This window comes from Notothenia rossii (assembly GCF_949606895.1).
Source record: "Notothenia rossii genome assembly, chromosome: 1".
NCBI classification, from domain to species: Eukaryota; Metazoa; Chordata; class Actinopteri; order Perciformes; family Nototheniidae; genus Notothenia; species Notothenia rossii.
This window is the reverse complement of record NC_136912.1, coordinates 24,988,616-25,011,200: the sequence shown is the minus strand read 5'-3', so window position 1 is coordinate 25,011,200 and position 22,585 is coordinate 24,988,616. Positions and strand designations below refer to the sequence as shown.

The 22,585-nt window shown below is 40.1% G+C and overlaps 2 protein-coding genes across 2 annotated transcripts; both read left to right on the top strand.

The window, feature by feature from the left end:
* The first annotated feature begins 6,420 nt into the window (after positions 1-6,420).
* On the top strand, positions 6,421-8,606 carry scpp7 (secretory calcium-binding phosphoprotein 7). The gene is made up of 9 exons (XM_079681004.1): positions 6,421-6,486; positions 6,596-6,661; positions 6,992-7,036; positions 7,228-7,275; positions 7,366-7,407; positions 7,540-7,599; positions 7,690-7,839; positions 8,084-8,133; positions 8,325-8,606. The coding sequence occupies exons 2-8, from the start codon at positions 6,608-6,610 to the stop codon at positions 8,126-8,128; spliced, it is 444 nt and encodes a 147-aa protein (XP_079537130.1). The 5' UTR covers positions 6,421-6,486; positions 6,596-6,607; the 3' UTR covers positions 8,129-8,133; positions 8,325-8,606.
* A 675-nt stretch (positions 8,607-9,281) lies between these two features.
* On the top strand, positions 9,282-11,260 carry scpp5 (secretory calcium-binding phosphoprotein 5). The gene is made up of 11 exons (XM_079640085.1): positions 9,282-9,332; positions 9,443-9,512; positions 9,602-9,661; positions 9,813-9,881; positions 9,985-10,035; positions 10,125-10,193; positions 10,341-10,370; positions 10,448-10,495; positions 10,574-10,624; positions 10,708-10,797; positions 10,958-11,260. The coding sequence occupies exons 2-11, from the start codon at positions 9,462-9,464 to the stop codon at positions 10,973-10,975; spliced, it is 537 nt and encodes a 178-aa protein (XP_079496211.1). The 5' UTR covers positions 9,282-9,332; positions 9,443-9,461; the 3' UTR covers positions 10,976-11,260.
* Positions 11,261-22,585: the final 11,325 nt, after the last annotated feature.

The following is a 22,585-nucleotide window of genomic DNA, read 5'->3' as shown; positions in this document are numbered from 1 at the left end:
TGTTAATTATTTAGAAAAACAAAAAACAACAACAATGAGCCTGATTATGGAACCAATGGTATGTGAAGCATATAGTCTAAATATCAATGTTGGTTGTTACACTTTTGCCAATCCTTGGGAAAATCTTTATCTCTCTTGTACACTTGCAACAGGTTGTAAAATGTAATTACTACTCAAGAGGAAATGAAAGAGGTCTACCATGAGTAAACAAGATGATTATAGTATTTGGAAAAGGATTGAGCAAGTATTGTTTTGCAGGTGGAAATAAAGCTTGAGGCAACAGATAAGACTGTTTCGCAAGTGCAGAGCGCCACAACGACATCTATATTTGATATTCTTTTCTAAATATAAATGTTATGTTGAATGTGTTCATATACATTTAAAGAATAATTTAAATCATGTCCTTTTCCTCTCGTGTGTGTGTGTGTGTGTGTGTGTGTGTGTGTGTGTGTGTGTGTGTGTGTGTGTGTGTGTGTGTGTGTGTGTGTGTGTGTGTGTGTGTGTGTGTGTGTGTGTGTGTGTGTGTGTGTGTGTGTTTGAGATCTGCTGTACACATTGGGTTTGGTGGTTAATTGAGTGCACCAAACCCAATTTCTGTAAAGATTATAAACAGGATGTGGCCCTTTAATGTTACACAAACAAAGTCTGGTAATGAAATTGTGTTCACGCCTATTGTGGTTTTGTGTCCGGAGGCTGCCATGACAGCGACCACATCTGACATGAAGTAACACACCTTAAAAGTACGAGAGCATTGGGGACACACCAAAACTGTTTAAAAGCTAATGGCAGCGAACACAGGCTTCATATTTTATTCATTATTTAGCTGCTCACACTCACACTCTGTCACACAGGCAGCTCTAACTCTCAAGGGATTAAAATTACAGCATGAAGTGCAACATGATGTTTTTTCTTCTGATGATTTTCTTCTTCATCAATTTCCCTGTTGCTGTAAGTACGAAACAATTATTTTCCCAGGAGGTTGTAATTTCTTTGGTTAACAGAAAAACAAAGCAGTTCATAATTGAATGTCTTTTGCAGGATTGTCATGATCATAGCAGTGATTCCGACGACAGTAGCTCAAATTCTCATCACTCCAGCAGTGAGTCTGACAGCGATGAGGTAAGAATCCAATCAACCCCATCTCTTTTTAACAATAGTGAAACTTTAGCGAAACATTTATTCATTTCAAAAAATATATCACTGTGTTTGTTTGATCTTGCTGCAGAATTACAATCGTCCCTGGCCTTCGTTTCCATTCTGGCCATTTCCTGGTCTGTGGCCGCTTCCACCAGCTCCTGCACCCCCCCCTCCTCCAGCACCGACACCCAGCCCAACCACAACACAAAATCCTACCACGACCACCCGGCCCACCACGACCACAGCTGATCTCACCACCGAGGGCCAACGAGGAGACAACTAATGAACTGTGCTGATCTGGGCAGGAATAACAGATTTTGTTTAATGTGTGAACCCAGATTTTGTGAACTTATTTTTCGTTGGCATGTTTCAGTATTGGTTCAGCAAACTTTTTATGTGTATTTTCTTTTCACTCCTCTGTCAATGTTCATATAATTTGAAATAGCATTTTCTTATGCCACACTCCATAGGACAACTTTAAGAATGTACTGATATATTGTGATTTGAAACGTGTAAAAAGTGAAACATTTACTTGGTTGGGGTTTAATTATTCGTTTTGTTGGAGGTTGGTCTTGGGCGGCGATGGAGACACCCCAGGGTGGATGCTGATGTCACACTGGTGTGAAACAGTCTCAGTGGGCACACACATCACCATCCCTGGATCAACACAGCTTAAGAAAGGGATGAGCGTTGAGCCTTTAATACCTGACTTCATCTGGGAAGTCTGTCACTCTGTAGCCTACTTTTATCATGACTCGACTCATTCATCACACTTTACTGCATTTAATCACAGAGACTTTACTGTACCCCTGCGTTATCATTCTCACAAATATAAGTTTCTTATTGTATTAAAGCACATTCTTTAATGTCTTTTCATGATTTGTGCCAAAATGGTGGGTTTTGCAGAGCTACTCGTTATGAATGTAATCGTGTTTATTAAATTTGATAAACCAGCCAAACAACAGGCCAAGGTTTGTGTACATCAATACAATACAAAATCAAGCACTGAATAATTATTTTTGCACATTCTATTATTTGTATTTGTTGGGTGTTTTGAAAAATAAAATGTAATTTTAAAATACTGAGGTCTAAGTCTTTACTGTACAATCAGATGCAGGTTATCAGATTGCTGCCAATTGGCAAAGACATATTAGTGAGTGGGTTTTATACTAAAAGCTCTGAACAACTGTGAGTGTGCATCTGCTTATTACTGTTGACCATGTAAAGACTGGTTACTTGTCACCAGTATTTAATACTGGTCACCTTGCTTCACTGTGCATGCTGGGCTGGGAACACGTAACTTCATACATACTATGTACATGACAAGGTACCTTGTCCACAATGAAACCATTAGCTGTTGCATTATGCACAGCTATTCCTGGATTAAATTTAGATTCTTGAATTAGAAAAATAACTCCAGCTTTACTCTGCCCCCTTGTGCACTTTTGTATACTTGCAATACCTGACAGTGCCAAGCTAAAAAGACATACACTACATTTTCATACACACCACTTAGTGAAAACTGCATAACTTTGCCCAATCTTCATTGTGTATGACTACAATTTCTCTCATTCACACACAGGTGTAAATTAAACATTTTTAATTTCTGCACAGTCAGTAGAGAAAGGTTTCAGTGATGGACCTTCATCTTTGTAGGTCCTGGCTTCCCTTTTGAGTGCTTGTCTCAACTTGTGGTCTGGAATTGAATGATGGTTTATTTTATGAATTTGATGTCAGACAAAAGAAACGTTATACGTTATTCCTACTTTTCTACAAATTGTATATTTCTTTTTTTTTTCTCTTTCGTCGCATATTTTTTTTTGTTTGACCATAATTACATCAGTGAGACACTGACACATCACTTGCACCCACAGATGGTAAAAGGAAAACCACAAGCCCTAGGTTCTTAATGGTTTGTTTGTTCATTTTTGTAGACATTACAGCATCATAATTGAAGTAAAACTGGCATTCAATGGATTTTCTTTGACTTCACCCCATTACTTCATCCACACCAGAAGATTAGGTTGAATATGTCTGTTTTTGCTGTCTTGTGATTGGTTGTTTCTCTCTGTGAGTAGTGCATAAGTCAATGCCCCTTACCATAGGGTTTCATGGAATTTACTCTACAAGCTCTAACTGGACATCCCTCACAACTTTCATTGGTCTTGTGGGAATTATTTATATTTGGAAATGATTATCTTAATAGTTTTATCATGTGTTACCCACATGGTGTCTGCAGTACCGGTAAGTAGGCTCATTTATCGGCTCCTACATTTATTTATTGTTTCTGAGTTTGAACATTTGACTTTCATTATGTGACATTTACTGTGAAAATTATAATTCTAGGAGGATTTTAAATTTTAATATATATTTTCAGGTTCGTCCAACTGTCCTTCCTCCCCTGCTTTTACAAGGAAAACCCACTCAAGCTCAAAGAGTTGCTGAACCCTCAAACCAGCTACTTGACGCTCAGACACTTTCACCACTTTCCCCTAATACGGAGCAACCGCAGCAGGCGGGGGTCATCCAGCAGGCGGGGGTCATCCAGCAGCAGGAGGTCACCCAGCAGCAGGGGGTCATCCAACCGCAGGGGGTCACCTGGCAGTCGAGCCCCCAGGTATTCCCCCAGTTCATGATTCCAGCACAACACTACACCTGGCCTCCACTAGGGGGCAGTCCAATGATTATCCCTCTGCAGCCTAACGTCTACGGATCTCAGCCTGCTAACCAGCCGACACACAGACAGCAGCCTCTGGTAGGACATAAAGAGAACAAATATTTTGGGTGGAACATTTACAACAAACAAACAATGTATTTATTGTATGCTATAGCAAAAATAAATACCATTCATACAAGAATGAAACTCATTTTGAGTGTATTTTACAGGTTTATCCTCCATATAGTTACTTCCCTCTTCTCTCATCTGCCTATAGGAACCAAATGGTGAGATATTAAACATTTGTTATCTTATCTTATCAATCTGTCTATGCATTGCAAAAAGAACAGCATGTACTGCTCTGTACTGAACTACAAAGAACTGTACACTGCAGATGCAATAATATTTTCCAACCACCCAGCTTGAGAGATATCACCTGGGGGGTCTCTTCAACATTTTCAACAGCACAAGTTTTAAGCTGTCAGCATCTATTGTATGGGAAACCTGAACCTGTAGGCTACTAACAGAAAGTGGTATGGAAATATAGAGATCTGTACTTTGCAACAATCTGTCACTTTATATAAAATTGTATGATGGAAAGTTGGATGCTGTTTTGATTTTTTTGTGCACAAGTGATGTAATTATAATACTTTGTATCTAATTGTCTGATGTTTCGATTAAGAGACAATTAAGTGCTCTCCTGTCTCTGTGCATAAACAGTTGACAAGTATTGACATATAAACGAAATTTTTCTGTCTTCAAGTTCTCCCCATATGGATACCCGATGATTGTTGAACCAACCCTTCCACAAAATCCAGCAAATCCACCTCCGAACAGTCCTGTGTTACCTGCAGAAACTCTTACTGGTCCTGCTCCTTCAGGTGCAGTTCAACCCGTGCTGCAGCAACAACAGGTGTGTTTAATCTGACAGCAGTGATTATATCCTTAGAAAGAGAACATATTCAACATTAATATAGCAACATTTAAGGGACAATAAATCCTGCATTATGCTAAGACTTTCTGATTTTCTTCTACAGAATCCCCAAATTATATACATGCTCCAGCAATCCAAGGTAAATATACAATGCAAAATGTAAACTCAGATAGAGTCAATATCACTGTTAGGTTTATATTTCTTATTTAGGATTATGTTTATTTTACATTGTCTGTCATTCTTTACTAGAGTCCTACCCTTGGCAGTTTGAGCTCAGAGGAACTCCAGGTAACACATCCAAGATTGTATCTGTCTGTCAGTCTGTTCAAACAATCTGCTCAGTGAACCCAGTGATCCCCTTGATGATCACATTGTTCCCTCTCCCTGGCCCCTTACAGTATTTCTCTTTTCTTCCGTATTTCAGATGGCAGCTGAAATGGGCCAGCTGGCCATGTATTTGACCAATGTGCTTAAAAACTCGCCTGCTGGAGCCATTCTGCCTGTGAGCCAGGCCGCTGGGCTCGCAAACCAAGAGAAACAAGGCATGGTGCCAACAGCCGGGACCTCGGCTGGAGTCCCACAGACAGGGGTGCTGGCCAGGTCTGGGTCTCAGCCAAACACTAACGTGATACCTGTGGGTTTGGAGAGAACAGCGCAACAATCAGCCACTGTCCAAACATCTGTTCAAGCCAAACTCCAACCCACTCAGGGAAACCTTGTCTGACACTGCAGCCCCATTATTACAATAATAAAGTTTCAATCTGAATTGTTTAAACCTGGGTCTACGTGTTTTGATGATTTTTGTCAAAAAACAGTCATTTTAACCTGCTTTTTTTGGTCACTTGCAATCATTGAAAACACAATATATATTGTGACACCATGCACATGCACATGCAATTTGACTTTTTTGGCTAAGACTGATTTTCTCAGCAACACCCCAATCTTCTTTGTATCATACGTTGAAAAATGCCCTCCAGCAAAGCACACTGCCCCTGTTTGGTCTTTACATTTTAATTGTGTTCAATAAAGTTGGAGTCGTTCCTACAAATTCAGTAGTGTCGTAACTTCTTCTATTTAAGTATACAGCACAGAGTGTTTTATTCTTCCCAGGAACACCATGATGTAAGGTTGCCTTCACAGTCTATGGTTGCCATGTTGACAGCTTCTACCCACAGGCAAATACATGAAACCACAAATGTTTACCATTCTGCATTTAACAAAAGTTGAGCGAGTTTGAGTCAACATTAGAAAGTCTTAATAGGCTGCAAACATGTTGTGATTGTCATGAAGGAATAAAAAAAGGTACAACTGCAATATAATATTCATCTTCAAATCATAATCAGCTATGTTATCAAGTATAAGAGGTAGAAGTGTACAATAAGATGTGCTGTTTTAGAATTACCACTTAATATATATAATATATAGGTACTACAGCTACAGCATACTGTTCAAAAGCATCAATGTATATAGCCTTGATCCCCTTTGGGCTGTGTACAGGATGTTGGAAGGGTTCGCCTGATAGCATCAATGAGGGATAAAATGGGATGGATGTGCGTTTCATGCCAAATATCTGTCGAGACATTCCCCACACAGATATAACGGCCAATTTTGTCAGATGAAAATAAAATTCCTTGGCTTGTTACCAAAACCTGTTATGGGTTTGTGCGTCCACAGCTAATAAATAGGAGTAAATCTCTCTGCAGAGAACACATCCCTCCTCAACAATCCTTCAGTACCCGTGTATTGCCAGAAAGGAAAGGTAATGGATACATCTGACAGCATATAACATGTATTTGATAATTTGTTTAGATGCTCTTTCAAATGAATGAATATTTTCAGATCTTATAACTCAAACATCTTTTTGGCAGCTGGATTACAAAATGAAATTGTTCTTGCTTGCTGCCTGCATCCTTGGGATGGCAGTCTGCGCCCCTGTAAGGAAAAAAACTTCACTTCCTAAAATATTATTTCTCTCTTTTATGAATGTTTTTGTTCTGTCTAGTCTAAGTAGCTGTTTTGGAGCTCCATATTCAGCACATTATAAAAGCAGATAATAAATATAATCAGCAGATTGATTTGGCTCAATTGGAGAATTAAAACATTTCCCTTTTTCTGTGCAACTTCTTATGCCTGATGATCATAGACAATGTAAAAATACTAACAGTAAAAATACAACATTTAGCAATTCATAATCGTCTGAATTATTGAGTTTACACTCACCTGCATTGCCTTGACACTGCAGTGTTATCTTCTCTTCTTTACAGCAGCAGATGTACATGGAGTTTGACATCGTTCACGCTCCGGCTCAGGTACACTGAGACACAGCTGTGTCACACAAACCACAGTAAAAGTCACATTTTGAAACCGAATAACACAGGTCTGCTATTATATGTTTACCACTGAGTCTCTCTAGTCGAGCCTGTTGGTGTCTCTTTTACTTGTGGTTTTCTGCTATTTCTCCTGAATTTAAGTTTACAAATTATATTATTTTCCTTTTCAGGCAGAGCATCTTATTCCTGCTGGAGCCCCGGCTGATACACTGGACGTTGTAAGTATTTATTGTTTAGAATATCTTTAATTATTATTTTAAAAAATAACACTTATTCTATGATGATAATCTGGGTTGTTTATTTTCCAGCTGCTCCCGGTTGATGCCAAAGGAAGGCCTATTGCAGGATTTGTGAGTCCAATAGTATATCCTTAATTGTCTCTATGGATAAAGTACTTAATAGATGCTTAAACCAAAAACAATCAAAGCCTAAAAACATGTATAGTACATAGTCCAACAAACCTGAATTTGTGTCATTGAAAGGGCCGTGGCTTCATTAAGCAAGACATCTCCTGGCCGAACGTTAAAGGCACTAGAGAAGTGGTAAGTGCCTGCAGATTTGCATTCCTCTGATTGAAGATTTGTAACATTTTTATTGAACTGATGATATCTTCTCTTTCTAATGTCGTCCAGTACTACCCTTTCGGTTTTGACCCACCAAAACCTGCTCCTGTTGTTCATGCTGCCCTTGTTGTACCTGTGGCCCCTGTGGACCCTGTTGTTCCTGCAGCTCCTGCAGTTCCAGCTGCCCCTGTTCAACGCATCGTTGCTGCTCGTAAACCAGTAAGTTATATTTTTATTTTGGCCGATTTTGGTTTATTGGATTGATTGATTGCAATGTTCATTAAGTGCTCGCAGGAAACTGAATTGAATTGCAGTGGTAATGCAATAGGTTCATTATAGTAAATTAGTATTGCGTCAGAGTGACACACTTACAACTATTTTTTCTGAGGTGTGGAAAAATATCAACCCATCAGCAAAAGATCCTCACTCCTGACTGGCTCCTCACAAGTTTCTGTCATTTCAGGCTGCCGAACCCAGCAGCGATGATGATGATGAGGACGATGACTAAACCGAGTAGGTAGGAGCCGGATGTGTACACATACACACACAAACATAATTGACATGTAGAGAAGGCACATGCATAATCAGACTTTTAGGTTTTAAAGTTTGAAAACAAAATATTACATGTATTTTCTTTCTTTAAGTGAAAATGTTTTGTGTAAACAAGAACAGTTACAGTGTTTTTGCTCTCCTTCCCACTTTAGGAGATGAATAAAACAAGACCATCACAGTGAAGAGGACCAGCCACTGCTGTTTTTCAAAATATGAAACATTAAATGTTTTTGAGAAGAAAATAGTGTTCCTATTTCTTAGGTAATAAATGGCTCCCTGCACATGGTGCAATGCTTGTCTGTGAATTAAAAGCAGAAAAAGGGGCTGTGAATCGTAATATGAATGTTGCTAAATGAAGATGAGTGTGTTTTTTATCCCAGTTTTGAGTCCTGCATGTTTGTAACTTCTATCAAATAAAAAACAACTCATCCATTCCTGGAGTACTTTATACTACTTTTTACATTACATTTCACTAAGAAAACATACTTAAGTACACAATCCACAGACATTGACTATAATAGCAAAAGATAAGTACATTTTGAATCACATTTAGTGTTTGTAAGGAGATTATTACTGTGTTAATGTAGGTAATGTTACTCAAGGGCACACACTATGAAGACTTCTAAAACATAGCGAACCTATATTTATCATATTGTTTACTGTAAATATTCACAGAAGAATATATATATATATATTTTTCCCGCTGCAGTTGCTTGAATAGACTTGTCTGTAAGGCTGTTTTGATCTGCTCTTTTTTTGAAACACAATTAACATGCAAGCAACTAGAAAGCCATTACTATTACATTTAGTTTTAGATTCACATACATAATATACATAAAGCTGCAGTTATACAGAACCAGTAAGGTTGTGGTGGCAGAATGATGAGCAGGCAGGATGAAGGTGTGTACTTCTCTAGACAGTGTAATCAAGCAGAGTCAGCTATTACAGAGAAGGTGGATTTGACCACCGGTCATTTAGTAAAGCTGAGGACTAGACACCTGCACTGCACCTACTCATTGGCTCACATCACTAGACTCTGATTGGCTCTCAGGTGAGCTGGCACCCTATAAAAGACGAAGTAACTCTGCAGAAGATACGATCAACTGGAATCATCTCCAACATCGACAGTCATCATCTCCTACAGTCTTCTATTCCAGAAGGTGAGTTATGAAGAATTTCTACACAAGTTAATGCAAACTTTTATAATGACCACCAACCATTCAGGTTGAACTACGTAGATGTTTAATAACGTGATGATTTGTATCTGCAGGACTTCAACAATCTGCAAAATGAAATTGATCATCCTGTGCCTCTGTCTGGCCAGCGCCTCAGCTGCTCCTGTAAGTTTTAATAAACAAATGTTTTTTTTTTCTCAATCCAGGCAGGTTTATGAAGTTTTTTTAATTTCTGTTTTTCTCTTGCTTTTCAGTCCATCTTTCATTACCTGCCTCATTATGCGGGTTCCAGGCCACAGGTAGCACCCTCACAGGTAATTTTTGTGGGGTGTTTAAGTCTTTCAAAAGTTTTTTGTTTGTACAAATGTAAACATACCCCTGAATAAAGGCTCAGGTATGAAACACAGCTGAAATATTGCTATGTAGAGTTCAACTGAAATTTTTCCATCTAAATTTCACATTCAGGTGAGAAATCCATTCGGAATTCCATCTCTGCCACAACCCGGTGCAGCTGGTGCCTACAGCGTGGAATTGGTGAGAACCTATTTTATATGCAGGCTTTCTATTGAGAGATTTATTTTTGACAGTCTGTACTCAGGTACAAATTCTAATGTTGCACTTGTGTTTTTTTCCTAAGATTTTTCCTCATAACTTTGCTGGTGGTGCCGGTGGGTCCAACCCTGCACAGGTAGACCTACTTTACAGAAGCATCTTCTCATACAAATTGGATGAACATTTACATAATTGCTAACCAATTGTCTTTCTCTCTTTTTGCAGCCCTTTGCTTCCCATGGTTTCATGAAAATATCCATTCCTCAGCCACCTGGCAGACAGAGCGTGGAAGTAGTAAGTGTTGTTGTGTTTCCCCATTCAAAATTAAAGTAACTTTTGACACTTAAAATACTTTAGTTATGATAATAGACAGAGCAAACTACTTGTTGGCACAATTCTTAATGATATTTTTCTGCTTTTTGTGTTATTTTTCATTTGCAGTACTACCCATACGACTTCTCCCAGCAAAGGGTAAACAATTTAAATTTAATATGATTTAGAATATAAAATAAAACTAAACTAAATGAAGGTATTTGCTTTTATTTCAGATAATGACAAACATCCCTCCTATGACAAACGCCCCTCAGATGCCACATGTGAGGATTGTTTACTCAATTATGACTTTTATATTTATCATACTGTATATGACCAACCACTTTGTTTTTTTCTCACAGGGGCTGCCATTTGACTTCCCCCCTCAAAATATTCCCCAACAAATCCCAAATGTGAGGGTTAAAAAAATCTAAAGTATAAATACGATACTTTTGAGCATTTCTTCACTCCTGAGGTTTTGCATTTATTTTCTCAGATTCCTACCTTCGATACTGGATTCAATGCTCTCCCATCCCAGGATCCCCTGCAGGCTCTCCAGCAGGACCAGCCCACACAGACAAACAAGGTACTCATCAATCTATGTTACTTAAAATGCATTAACGTTTTTGTACTGCTGATAAACAGAAGTATTGAACAAATTATGAATACATGAAGAACGTTGTCATATAGTGAGAATTTATGAAATTATTACAATTTGGTTTTAATTTTTACATTTTTCTTTGCAGATGCCAACTAATGTTTGAAGCCGATGAGAAGATCGGAAGAATTGCAAGACCATTTCTTCTTCGTTTACATTCAGACACAATTACTTTAAATGATTGAATTTGGTTCTGCAACATGATCATAATCAAATAACCACGTTTTAGGATAGTCAAATAGTCTTCATTTATTTAAACTTTTATAGTGCTATTAAGTACTGTGTAACCTTGTACCTTGTATTTCCACAGTGTGTGACACATGTACTGCAAATGTTTATTAACTCATTTGATATTTCTCAAATGTCATTTTCCTTAAGAATAAATTCTAAGTTTTCAAGCTATATCCTTTTGTTTGTTTTCATTCAAAGCATTTTTGACTGGTATCATTGTTGTATGTGTTTATGTGGTCAACCAGCTCATATTTGATAAATAATCATATAAATGACTGTAGAACAGAAAACTTTGCTTTTGTCCTGACATTCCAAAAACCAAATCAGTGTTCAGTGATGTACAACAGATAAAAACAGCAACAATTTACATAAATCAAATAGTTTGCTTTTGCAGAATTATTTTTATATTGGTCAGCTAATTCCTTAATGAACAATTGCGGCTGGTTTACAAAGCTGTGGTCCAACGAAAACAATCCATCAATCTTTTTTTCCAAAGGACAATTCCAGCCCATCCAGAAAGCTATTGGTTTCAATTTATTTCATTGCTTGATGCAAAATCCAATTTGCTGGATATAATTCATGCTGAACAGTTAATCCTGTCGATGAACTAGTAAACACTTTTCAAAACTATTTTAAAGTAAAGTACATTTTTCAGGTGGGGTATGGGCATTGATCATGGCATTGATGATACACCATGGCATTCTAGATATGTGTTTTCTTAAAAATGTAGCCAATATTTTGATCAGCAGGCAAATATGGGCATCCAGAAGAGATAATTGGGGTTAGAATTGAACTTCTACTGAAATGTTTCCTGTGTATCTTTTGGACCTATAGGAATTTAGAAGCTTGTACATTTGTTTTTTTTAATAATGTACAAACAGTCGACATTGAAAACAGTGGAGGCCCAATGATTGAGCCCTGTTGAACACCACATGACAAAGGACAAGGGATAACTGATATACAGCATGAGTGTCACATGTATAAACACATCTATTGTGTCATATAAGAATACAAATATCACTGAACACAACATTTACAAAATACATATAGTATGTATCTTGTTCATTGCATAGGCTAGAGTACATCATAATTACTTTTCATACAATTTGACATAGTGGTTAGACAATTCCCCACAGTGAACTGTAACTGTCTCAGAAAAATAAACACCATACATGGGAATAGTTTTCTAATCCTCACTCCCCTTGGGCCAAAATCCTGTCACAACATGACTCAACATTTATCTCTTCAAAGCGTTTAACATATACAGGCGCCATCCTCTCACGCTATGACTGTCTCTTCTTCACAAGTTTTGTTTCCTGGAGCATTCACCACATCAATTCATAACTTCCATCAACCACAGCAGAGGAGATGTTGAAAGCAGGTTTAAAAGCTTTAATTTGACTTGTCAACCTCAGCATGATGGCCCTTGTACTACACAGTATTTATGTTAAAGTAAAGTAAGTAAAATGCAAACATACAAGACACACAGTGAGGATGTAATAAAAGAGGATAATGATGCAGTTCTGGGAAGATAAAGCAGCAATGACAGGCAACATAGTACACACACACACACACACACACACACACACACACACACACACACACACACAGCTTAAAACACAGCGCAATACCCTCAGCCCAGATCAGCAGATTTGTTGAGATTTGAGTTATATTCAGATTGAACTTTCAGCAACTGATATTTTTTGGGGGGGATAATTCACTTACAGTTGTTCTCGATTGCTAACACACTTTTCTTTTTTTTTACAGTTTTTCTTGATTGCCAACACGTTTTTTTATTTTTTTAAATTGCTCAGTTTCTCAGAACACTAAACACAATTCACAAAACCACTCACCCAAAGTGCAAAACACCTAATTTCTCCTGCTAAATGAAGAACTGCACTCAAAACTACATAAACATTTACCAAATGCAAACTTTTGCACCAAATATAACACACTTCATTCATAATACTAGATTGTTTCACCACCCATCTACACACTGCTGAGCATAATCTAAAGCATCCATCTGTTATGGGCTATGCTCTGTACATAGAGGTTTCTGCAGAGAAAGATTGCTTGAGTATACAGAAATACAGTAAATGAAGAAATACAAATGAGTTGTTGAAAAAAAAAAAATCACATTTTATTCAAAAATTACATTGTGCAACATGCATCTCAGCACATAGTTACTATGCTTCGGATCTCTCTAAGTGTGATGCATTGTTTACCAAAACCCAGATAACTGCTGCTTCCTGTGCCTCATTGAAAATCCTTAGCCTTCCACCTGCACCTCTTTGTTTCTCAGTCCTTCAGATAAACAACAAAGATATAGTGGTTGGTCAGTGTCTGTGTTGCATAAAAGTAAGTCTACCACAGTACATTGTGCAGGATTGTCTTACAGTTATAGTATGCAACATACCAACAATTCAATTACAGTAATGAAGTAAATACGTTTCACACAACAGATATAAGCACTGATATATCATGAATTCTGCAGAGCTAAAAACTGGTAACTAACCTGTTTTCAAGTCTAAGAGTCCGGAGTACAGAGGCAACAGTAAATCGGCTTAGATTAGGCTGAACCCTGTGTCCAGCCTCTCTAATCGTCAAACCATGGTTGATAACATTTCATTTCATTACAGAGTAGTCTTCTTTGTCCAACTGTGCAACTTAATAATTACAGTTTCTCGATTGCTAACACACTAAAATTATACATAAAGCACAATTATTTTAACTGACACTCAAAGAGGAAAACATCGGCTCAAATCACGTTTTCACACAATTTGCAAATCAACATGGCACTTTCTGCAAACCACTGCACACGTTTCTCCACGTAAGACACAGGAATCTGACATAAAGTCACGTGTTAGCAGGTTTAACACACTGATATTCAAAATGCCTCACAGATGGACCAATGATCAAGAAACACGTTACACCTGACCAAACACCTGGAGTGGAGTGCACCAGCTGGGCGTAAAAAAGTAGGTCTTAACTCTAACGTTGGGCTTAGCTACGTCCGACTTAGTGATTCAAATGTACACCGAGTGCACCAAGCCTGACTATAGGTCGTAGCTGCGCCTGATCTTACAGTTTCTCTCGATTGCTAACACACTAAAATTATACATAAAGCACAATTATTTTAACTGACACTCAAAGAGCAAAACATCGGCTCAAATCTCCAAAACTCTAAACACGTTTTCAGCTTTTCACACAATTTGCAAATCAACATGGCAATTTTTGCAAACAACTGCACACGTTTCTCCACGTAAGACACAGGAATCTGACATAAAGTCACGTGTTAGCAGGTTTAAAACACTGATATTCAAAATGCCTCACACATGGACCAATGATCAAGAAACACAATCCACCTGACCAAACATCTGATAGCATAATTGTTGGCCCATCAATCAGGATGTTAGCACTATAAAAAGACCACAGGTGAGTACTTTCTTACAGCAACAATGAAAGCCAACACGGAAGCAAGAGGAAGAGGAAGAGCTGGACTGAGAGTGAGAGGGGGAGGAAGAGGTGGGTGAGAATGAGAGGAGGAAGAATGAGAGGTAGAGGTCGAGCTGGAGGGAGAGGACGTGGACAAAGAAGAATACTCTGTAATGAAATGAAATGTTATCAACCATGGTTTGACGATGAGAGAGGCTGGACACAGGGTTCAGCCTAATCTAAGCCAATTTACTGTTGCCTCTGTAATCCGGACACTTAGACTTGAAAACAGGTTAGTTACCAGTTTTTAGCTCTGCATAATTAATGATATATCAGTGCTTATATCTGTTGTGTGAAACGTATTGTCACGGCTAGGCAAACCAGTATGAACCCAAAAGCACGACTCGACAAACAAAGTACAAATAAAAGTCTTAACTGAAAAAATAGTGACACTGTGAGCTCTCCGTAGAGGTAACAGGTTTCGATAATAAAAAGGAAAAGGTTAACATAGTATCAAAAGTCAAAAAGATAAAGTAAATTCCAAAACCTCGGTTCTTAGCTCTTAGCAGATAACATGGACTTCACGCTGGCAGTCAGGCACATGGGACGAAACGAACTGGCAACAAGACAAGGGAGACCGAAACTATATATAGGCAGGCTAAGGGGGAACAGGTGCAGACAATTAGGGCGGAGTCGACAATCACAGTGGAGGGAAAACACACAAGGGACGAAGTGAGGCAATCTGCAACAAGAAGGAAAGGTTACTACAAAATAAAACTGGATACAAGACTGAACTTAAAACATTAACTTAACAGATTTTACGAGATATAACAGTACCCCCATTTCGAGGGACGGCTCCTGACGGCCCAGGCACTTGTGGATGGCGTTGGTAGAAATCGTCAAAAAGATCCTGACCCACAACAAAACTATAGGTTAATTACGTAACCCCAGTTCTCAGAGTAACATGAAGTGAGATGTCTCACTATGGGATGCGCCTCAACGCGTATGCAGAAGCTTTCTCATTACGCCAATCCTGATTGGCTGGTGATCTTGACGTCTACGTCAGGGAATCCACCCACCCTTTAAGTAGCTTGCGCTACGTCGCAGCGTCATTCAAAATAAGCACCTCTTCTCGCTTCGCCTTAGCAAGAAGGGCCGTCTGGTGAGACATCTCACTTCATGTTACTCTGAGAACTGTGGTTACCTAAGTAACCTATAGTTCTCATTCATAACACTCCGTTCGATGTCTCACTATGGGATATTGAAACTCCCGTATTGCTAGACATGCTTATCTCGAAAATCACCAAAACAACCAGAACAGGTAGAACCCTGTCTCAACACGGGCCCCAGAGCAGAGACATCTAGCCTATAAAAGCGGACAAAAGTGAGCGGTGAGGACCAGCTCGCTGCTGCACAAATGTCTTGGATGGAAACACCCTTGAACAAAGCCCAGGATGTAACCAGTCCACGAGTAGAATGAGCACGCAGGCCCGTTGGTGCCTGCAAACCCTGACTCGTATAAGCCAGAGCAATCGCTTCCACAATCCAGTGGGAGAGCCGTTGCCTGGTAACGGGCTTGCCCTTATGAGGGTTAGCCCAGGATATAAAGAGTTGGTCATTGCATCGAAACTCTTTTGACCTGTCCATATAGGTGCGTAAAGCACGGACTGGGCACAGCAAATTCGGCCGCTGTTCCTCAGAGGAACACAGCGGCGGAGGAAATGCCTCAATGTCAATTGGGGTACATGAGCCAACCACCTTAGGTACAAAGGCAGGGTTGTGCTTCAGCAACACTCTTGTTTGCCCCGGGGCAAACTGAGTGCATGAAATGATGTACAGAGAGCGCATGAATGTCACTGACTCAATTGGCAGATGCCAGAGCCAGTAACAACACTGTCTTCAGTGACAGGTGTTTCATGTCAGCTTCTTCCAGGGGTTCAAATGGAGGTCGAGTGAGCCCATCTACCACTGCCAAGTCCCATAAGGGCACCAGTGACCTGGAAACAGGGAGAAGCCTGCGAGCCCCTTTCATAAAACGGCAGACCAAGGGATGTTGGTTAGCCGTCTTTCCCTCAAAGCCCACATGGCATGCAGCAATAGCAGCCAGGTACACTTTGATCGTAGAGAAAGCTCTGTGTTTATCAATCAGGTCCTGTAGAAATGTTGGAATCACCCCGACAGGACATTGAAAAGAGATGTGTCCCTTTTGAAGGCACCACTCCTCAAACACCCTCCACTTACAGTCATAGAGGGACCTGGTGGAGGAAGCTCTTGCACTCTGAATCGTGTTTATCACCTTCTGAGGGAGCCCCACTGTATTCAGGTTATACCACTCACGGGCCAGGCCCATAGTGCCAAGCGCTCTGGGTGTGGGTGAAAAATTGTCCCCCCCGCCTGAGACAGTATGTCCCTGCGTAGCGGGAGCTGCCACGGCTGCCCGCACAGCAGCTGATATATCTCCACCAGCCAGTACATTGCAGGCCAGTGCGGAGATATCAGGATCAGTGTGTGGCGTTGTTCTCTCACTCTGGCCAGAGTTGGGGGTATCAGAGCCAGGGGTGGGAACGCGTACAGGAGGACCGGAGGCCAAACGTGCACGAGCGCGTCCACGCCTAACGGTGCGTTTAAATCGCGCATTGAAAAGAACAGCTGACATTGAGTGTTTTCTTTTGATGCGAACAGATCCACCGCGGCCCGGCCGTAACGCACCCACAGCTGACTCACAATTATTGGATGTAGAGTCCAGTCTGCATATTTGGTGCACCTCTGGACAGCAGATCTGCCCCGAGGTTCATCACTCCTGGTAGGTGCGTCGCTCTCAGAGAGAGGAGACGTCCGCAGCTCCATAAGATCAGTTTGCGTGCCAGCATGTGGAACTGGAGAGAACGCAAACCCCCTTGGCGGTTTATATACGATATTGTGGTCGTGTTGTCTGTCCTCACTCTGAGAAAAGGCAGAAAGCGTTTCAGGGTGAGGAACACCGCTAAAAGCTCCAGATAATTTATGTGTGACCTTGGAGGTCTCTGCTCCAGAGACCCCTCACAGGTCGACCTTCGTATATACCCCCTCAGCCCGTCAGACATGCGTCTGTGGTGACCACCTTCCACGATAGGACAGCACCCATAGGCACGTCCCGTACTAGAAAAGTTGGGTGCAGCCCGTGGCGCAGTGCCATTACTCATTTCATAGTGACCATCACTCTCCGCGCGCCATGACGCGCGGGGTCCAGTCTGAGGGCAGCTACCCAGCGCTGAAACTCCCTCATGTGTAAGCGTCCCAGTTGTACCACCAGGATGGCTGACGCCATGAGCCCCAGTAACCGCAGACATGATCTGAAGAGAGCATATTTGCATGGCTGGAAGTGAGCGAGGCAAGCCCTGAAGTTTTTCACTCTCTCTGCTGACAGGCGGGCTGTAAAGGGCACCAAATTCAGGCGTAGGCCCAGGAAGAGTACAGTCTGGGCTGGGGACAACATGCTCTTTTCTGTGTTTATTACGAAAGCCAGGTCGAGCAGGTGTTTCACGAGGACATTCGTCTGCGTAATAGCCTCTTGCTTCGACTGTGTGAGAAGGAGCCAATCGTCCTGATAAGTTGCCAAGCAAATACCCTGTTGTCCGCCAGAGGTCGCTGTATACCTAAAACCGCCAACGGGTAAAATGTACCCACTATAGATTTTCAAGGTACAATGTTCTTTTATTTATCATACAGAACAGTGAGTTTTGATCGCACAGGGATGAAACATATACCAATAGAATCTGTGGACTCTCAGCTTTTCATATGATATAGGTTGTGCAGATAGCATGAAGTTTAAAATATCGCTAAGAGTGCTGATTTAAACGCTTGGTGTTAGACTTGTGTTTTGTTTTGTTTTGGTACAAATCTCTCTATCTCTCTCTATTGATATATCTGTAATGTTCTGTTCTATGAACATATAATTGTCTACATAAATAGACGACGCGGACTACTTCTCATTCCGAGTGTCCATCTTTATTCAACTGGCACGTAACCTGCACACATGCATTACGTCCTCAACGTGAACTCAGTCATCCAAGATCTTGTATTCTCCAAGATGTTACACTATCTATAACTATCTATCTGTCTATCTCTCTCTTTATCCATCTATCAATATATCTATCTATCTATCTATCTCTCTCAATCTATCTATCTCTCTATATATAAGGAACCGCAGTAGACAAAAGGCGTTGCTATAGCAACATGTCATGTTTACGCTGCATTTTCTATGAGGTAAATATTACCCGCTGGCGGATATAGGTATAAATGGCATTTTTTTTGGACACACGGGTGAGTATATCAGAATGTCGTTGAGGTAGACAAAAACAAACCAATTCAAGCAGTCTCTTAAAACGTGACAAGGGCTTGAAAAACTGCAGGAGCATTGGTGAGACCAAAAGTCATAACTAAATACTCATAATGGCCATTGGGGGTGTTGAAACCAGTCTTCCATTCATCACCTTCGCGATTTCTGACCAGATGATATGCATTCCTAAGATCTAATTTGGTGAAGATCTTGGCATCTTGAAGCTGCTCGAAAGCTGAAACCATGAGTGGGAGAGGATAAGTATTCTTGACTGTGATGTTGATTAATGGGGAATAGTCAATACAGGGCCTAAGGGAACCGTCCTTTTTCCCCACAAAGAAAAACCCCACCCCAGCAGGGGAGGATGAGGGACGAATAAGCCCTGACTTTAGCAAAGCGTCTATATATTCCTTCATGGAATCTCTTTCATGACCAGAGATTGAGTAAAGTCTCCCTTTAGGTATAGGCGCTCCTGGGATCAAATCAATGGCACAATCATAAAGTCTATGAGGAGGAAGAGTCATGGCTTTAGCCTTGCTAAGAACTTCCCCAAGGTCATGCTAGCCGGTAGGTACTAATCCCAAGTCTGGAGGTTCAGGTTTCTGGTCAATGTCTGGCGACGCAGTCCTTACACTATTCCAAGAAGCCCCTCCAACAGCTATCCTTTCTCCCTGTCTGAGACAATCAGTAGTGCATTCCTCCCCCCACCCTTTAATCTTACCAGAACGCCAATCAATGTTTGGATTGTGTTTCCTCAACCAGGGAAAACTCAATATGACGGGGTGTTGAGCTGAGTTAAACAAGTGAAAGGATAGAATTTCCCTATGATTATCAATGACAATTTCTATTTCTAATTTCCTGCCAATATCCAGCAACTTCGCACAGCCATTGAAGAGGAGTGGACCAACATTCCACAGGCCACAATCAACAACCTGATCAACTCAATGCGAAGGAGATGTGTTGCACTGCGTGAGGCAAATGGTGGTCACACCAGATACTGACTGGTTTTCGGACCCCCCCAGACCCTGAGGCTGTGCGAAGTTGCTGGATATTGGCAGGAACTGGAACACGCTGTCGTATACGCCGATCCAGAGCATCCCAAACATGCTCAATGGGTGACATGTTAGGGTTAGGGTTAGGGTTAGGGTTTAACCCTGGGGTTTTCGGACCCCCCAGACCCCCCCAATAAAGCAAAACTGCACATTTCAGAGTGGCCTTTTATTGTGGCCAGCCTAAAGCACACCTGTGCAATAATCATGCTGTCTAACCAGCATCTTGATATGCCACACCTGTGAGGTGGGATGGTTTATCTCGGCAAAGGAGAAATGCTCACTATCACAGATTTTTTCAGATTGTGAACAATATTTGAGAGAAATGGTTATTTTGTGTATGTAGAAAATGTTTTAGATCTTTGAGTCCATTTCATGAAAAATGGGAGCAAAAACAAAAGTTTTGCATTTATATTTGTGTTCAGTGTAGTATTATGAATGAAGTGTGTTATGTTTGGTGCAAAAGTAGTTTTGAGTGCAGTTCTTCATTTAGCAGGAGAAATTAGATGTTTTGCACTTTGGGTGTGTGGTTTTGTGAATTGCGTTAAGTGTTCTGAGAAACTGAGCAATTAAAAGTGTGTTAGCAATCGAAAGAAACTGTAAAGCATGCAGAGTGGAGGCTTTGTGTTCTTTTAGTTTTGTTATTTCTACTTTTTACCAAACATTACAAATTGTTTTTAAAACCATCACAAAACCTGCTTTGAATTAGTTTCTAATCTGGATTTCGTAAACAGGCTAGCTGTATACAGATGTATTAGAAACTTTTTTGGGCTGTGTTAATACGTTAATAGTATACTCTGCTGGACTTTGAAATAAATACTATTATCAGCCTTTCTATATGCTCAAATGTAATTGTTTACCATTTTAGTTTATTGTCTGAGCATGCGAATAATTACTTATAACTTAGAAATAAAACAAATGCGAGACTGACAGACAGTCATCCCTACTCCCCTATCAATGTTGCCAGTTTAAAAAAGTCAGCGATATGTGTTGCCGTTATCAGCCTACAGAGACAACAATTATACTGAACAAGCCACCAATTGGGTTTAGACCCACAAAGAAGGAAAAACATGACATAAACCCTTTCAGTAGGCTTGGTTAAAGACCAAAGTTTCTCTTTGGGCAAGAGGAGCCTTGTTCTTTGACCTTTAAATTAAATCCCCACAACATTTGTCAAAGTTGTAAACTTGTTTCCTTTTTTATTGACCCAGTTTTAGCTTTATGTTTTTACACTATTGGAGAAAAGTTTTTTTAAATGTACATTTCTTATTGTTTAAACTCATATGACCAATATGATATGAAACTATTTTCTGAAACTGTAACACATTTATCTAAATTTGTGAAATCTAGGCATTTGTGTTAGTAATTAATATTCATTATATTAACTTAATGTATCTTCTAACAGCCCAGTGTTTCAAGGCAACAAGCAGAGCAACAATCTCCCTGTGCCAAGATAACAACAGTTAAATAACTAATGAGGAGGTTTTTTCGTTTGTCAGCTCAGCAGTTTGGATGCAAGAATGTCTAGGATATAGGTGTATGTCTTTCATTATCTGATTTGGAACCACAAAGAATAAACATAAGAAACCTGACAGTGTCAAATTACTGTGATATACAACCACATCAGCTAAAACAAACACAAGGATCAGTGGAATGTGAAACACCACAAAAGCACTTTCCACACACACAAACAAACACACACACACACACACACACACACACACACACACACACACACACACACACACACACACACACACACACACACACACACACACACACACACACACACACACACACACACACACACACACACACACACACACACACACACACACACACACACACACACACACACACACACACACACAGAGACAGACAGGCAGGCAGGCAGGCAGGCAGGCAGGCAGGCAGGGCAGACACACACACACACACCACAAGCTAAATTCCTGTTTCAAAATTGTGAAAAGCAAATAAGTTTATCGTGATGCAATTAAGTGTACACAATATTTTACTTTTGTAGCTGTTTGAGTCTTTGTACCTAAAAGCTACAGGGGTTTTCACATTCAAAGGGTCAACATAGGCATTTGGGAGGTTGTGAGATGATTCATTGGATATGAAAGAAGACCAATACAAGTTGTAATAAACACATCTGTATTCATTGTACAGCCAATCCTTCAATCTTGTCTTTTTTTGTGAAGGTTTACTGGGGGAAAAATCATAGACTTCTGAAACCCGACAAGGAATACAACTACACCACGTGGTGCAAGCAAAGACGTTTTGCTATTATATTTTTCGATGTAACATTTGTTACTATAATTGTGAGGTAAATTTAGATGAGTAATTCCCTAATTCTTTTTTTAACTTTGTTGAAATATTTACAACTCAAACCAAGTGGTGTCTCTCAGTCATTATCATTTCGTGCTTATGTCAGCTGTCTTTTTTCGTTTGGTTTTAGGCAATAAAGACAGGGGGCATGTGCGTTAAGCATACTTGCACAGCATGTAATTAACTAAAAGTGGGGCCTTAACCCTACATGCCTCTTTTTGTTCAAAGTGTTACAGTAGAAGATTTCTTCAAAGATATAGCTCAGTGTGTTTTACTGGATATGATTGGCTCTCACGGGACGTTCCAGTCTATAAATGGGATCCAAGTTAGCGATGAAGTAGATTACTTTCCTTAC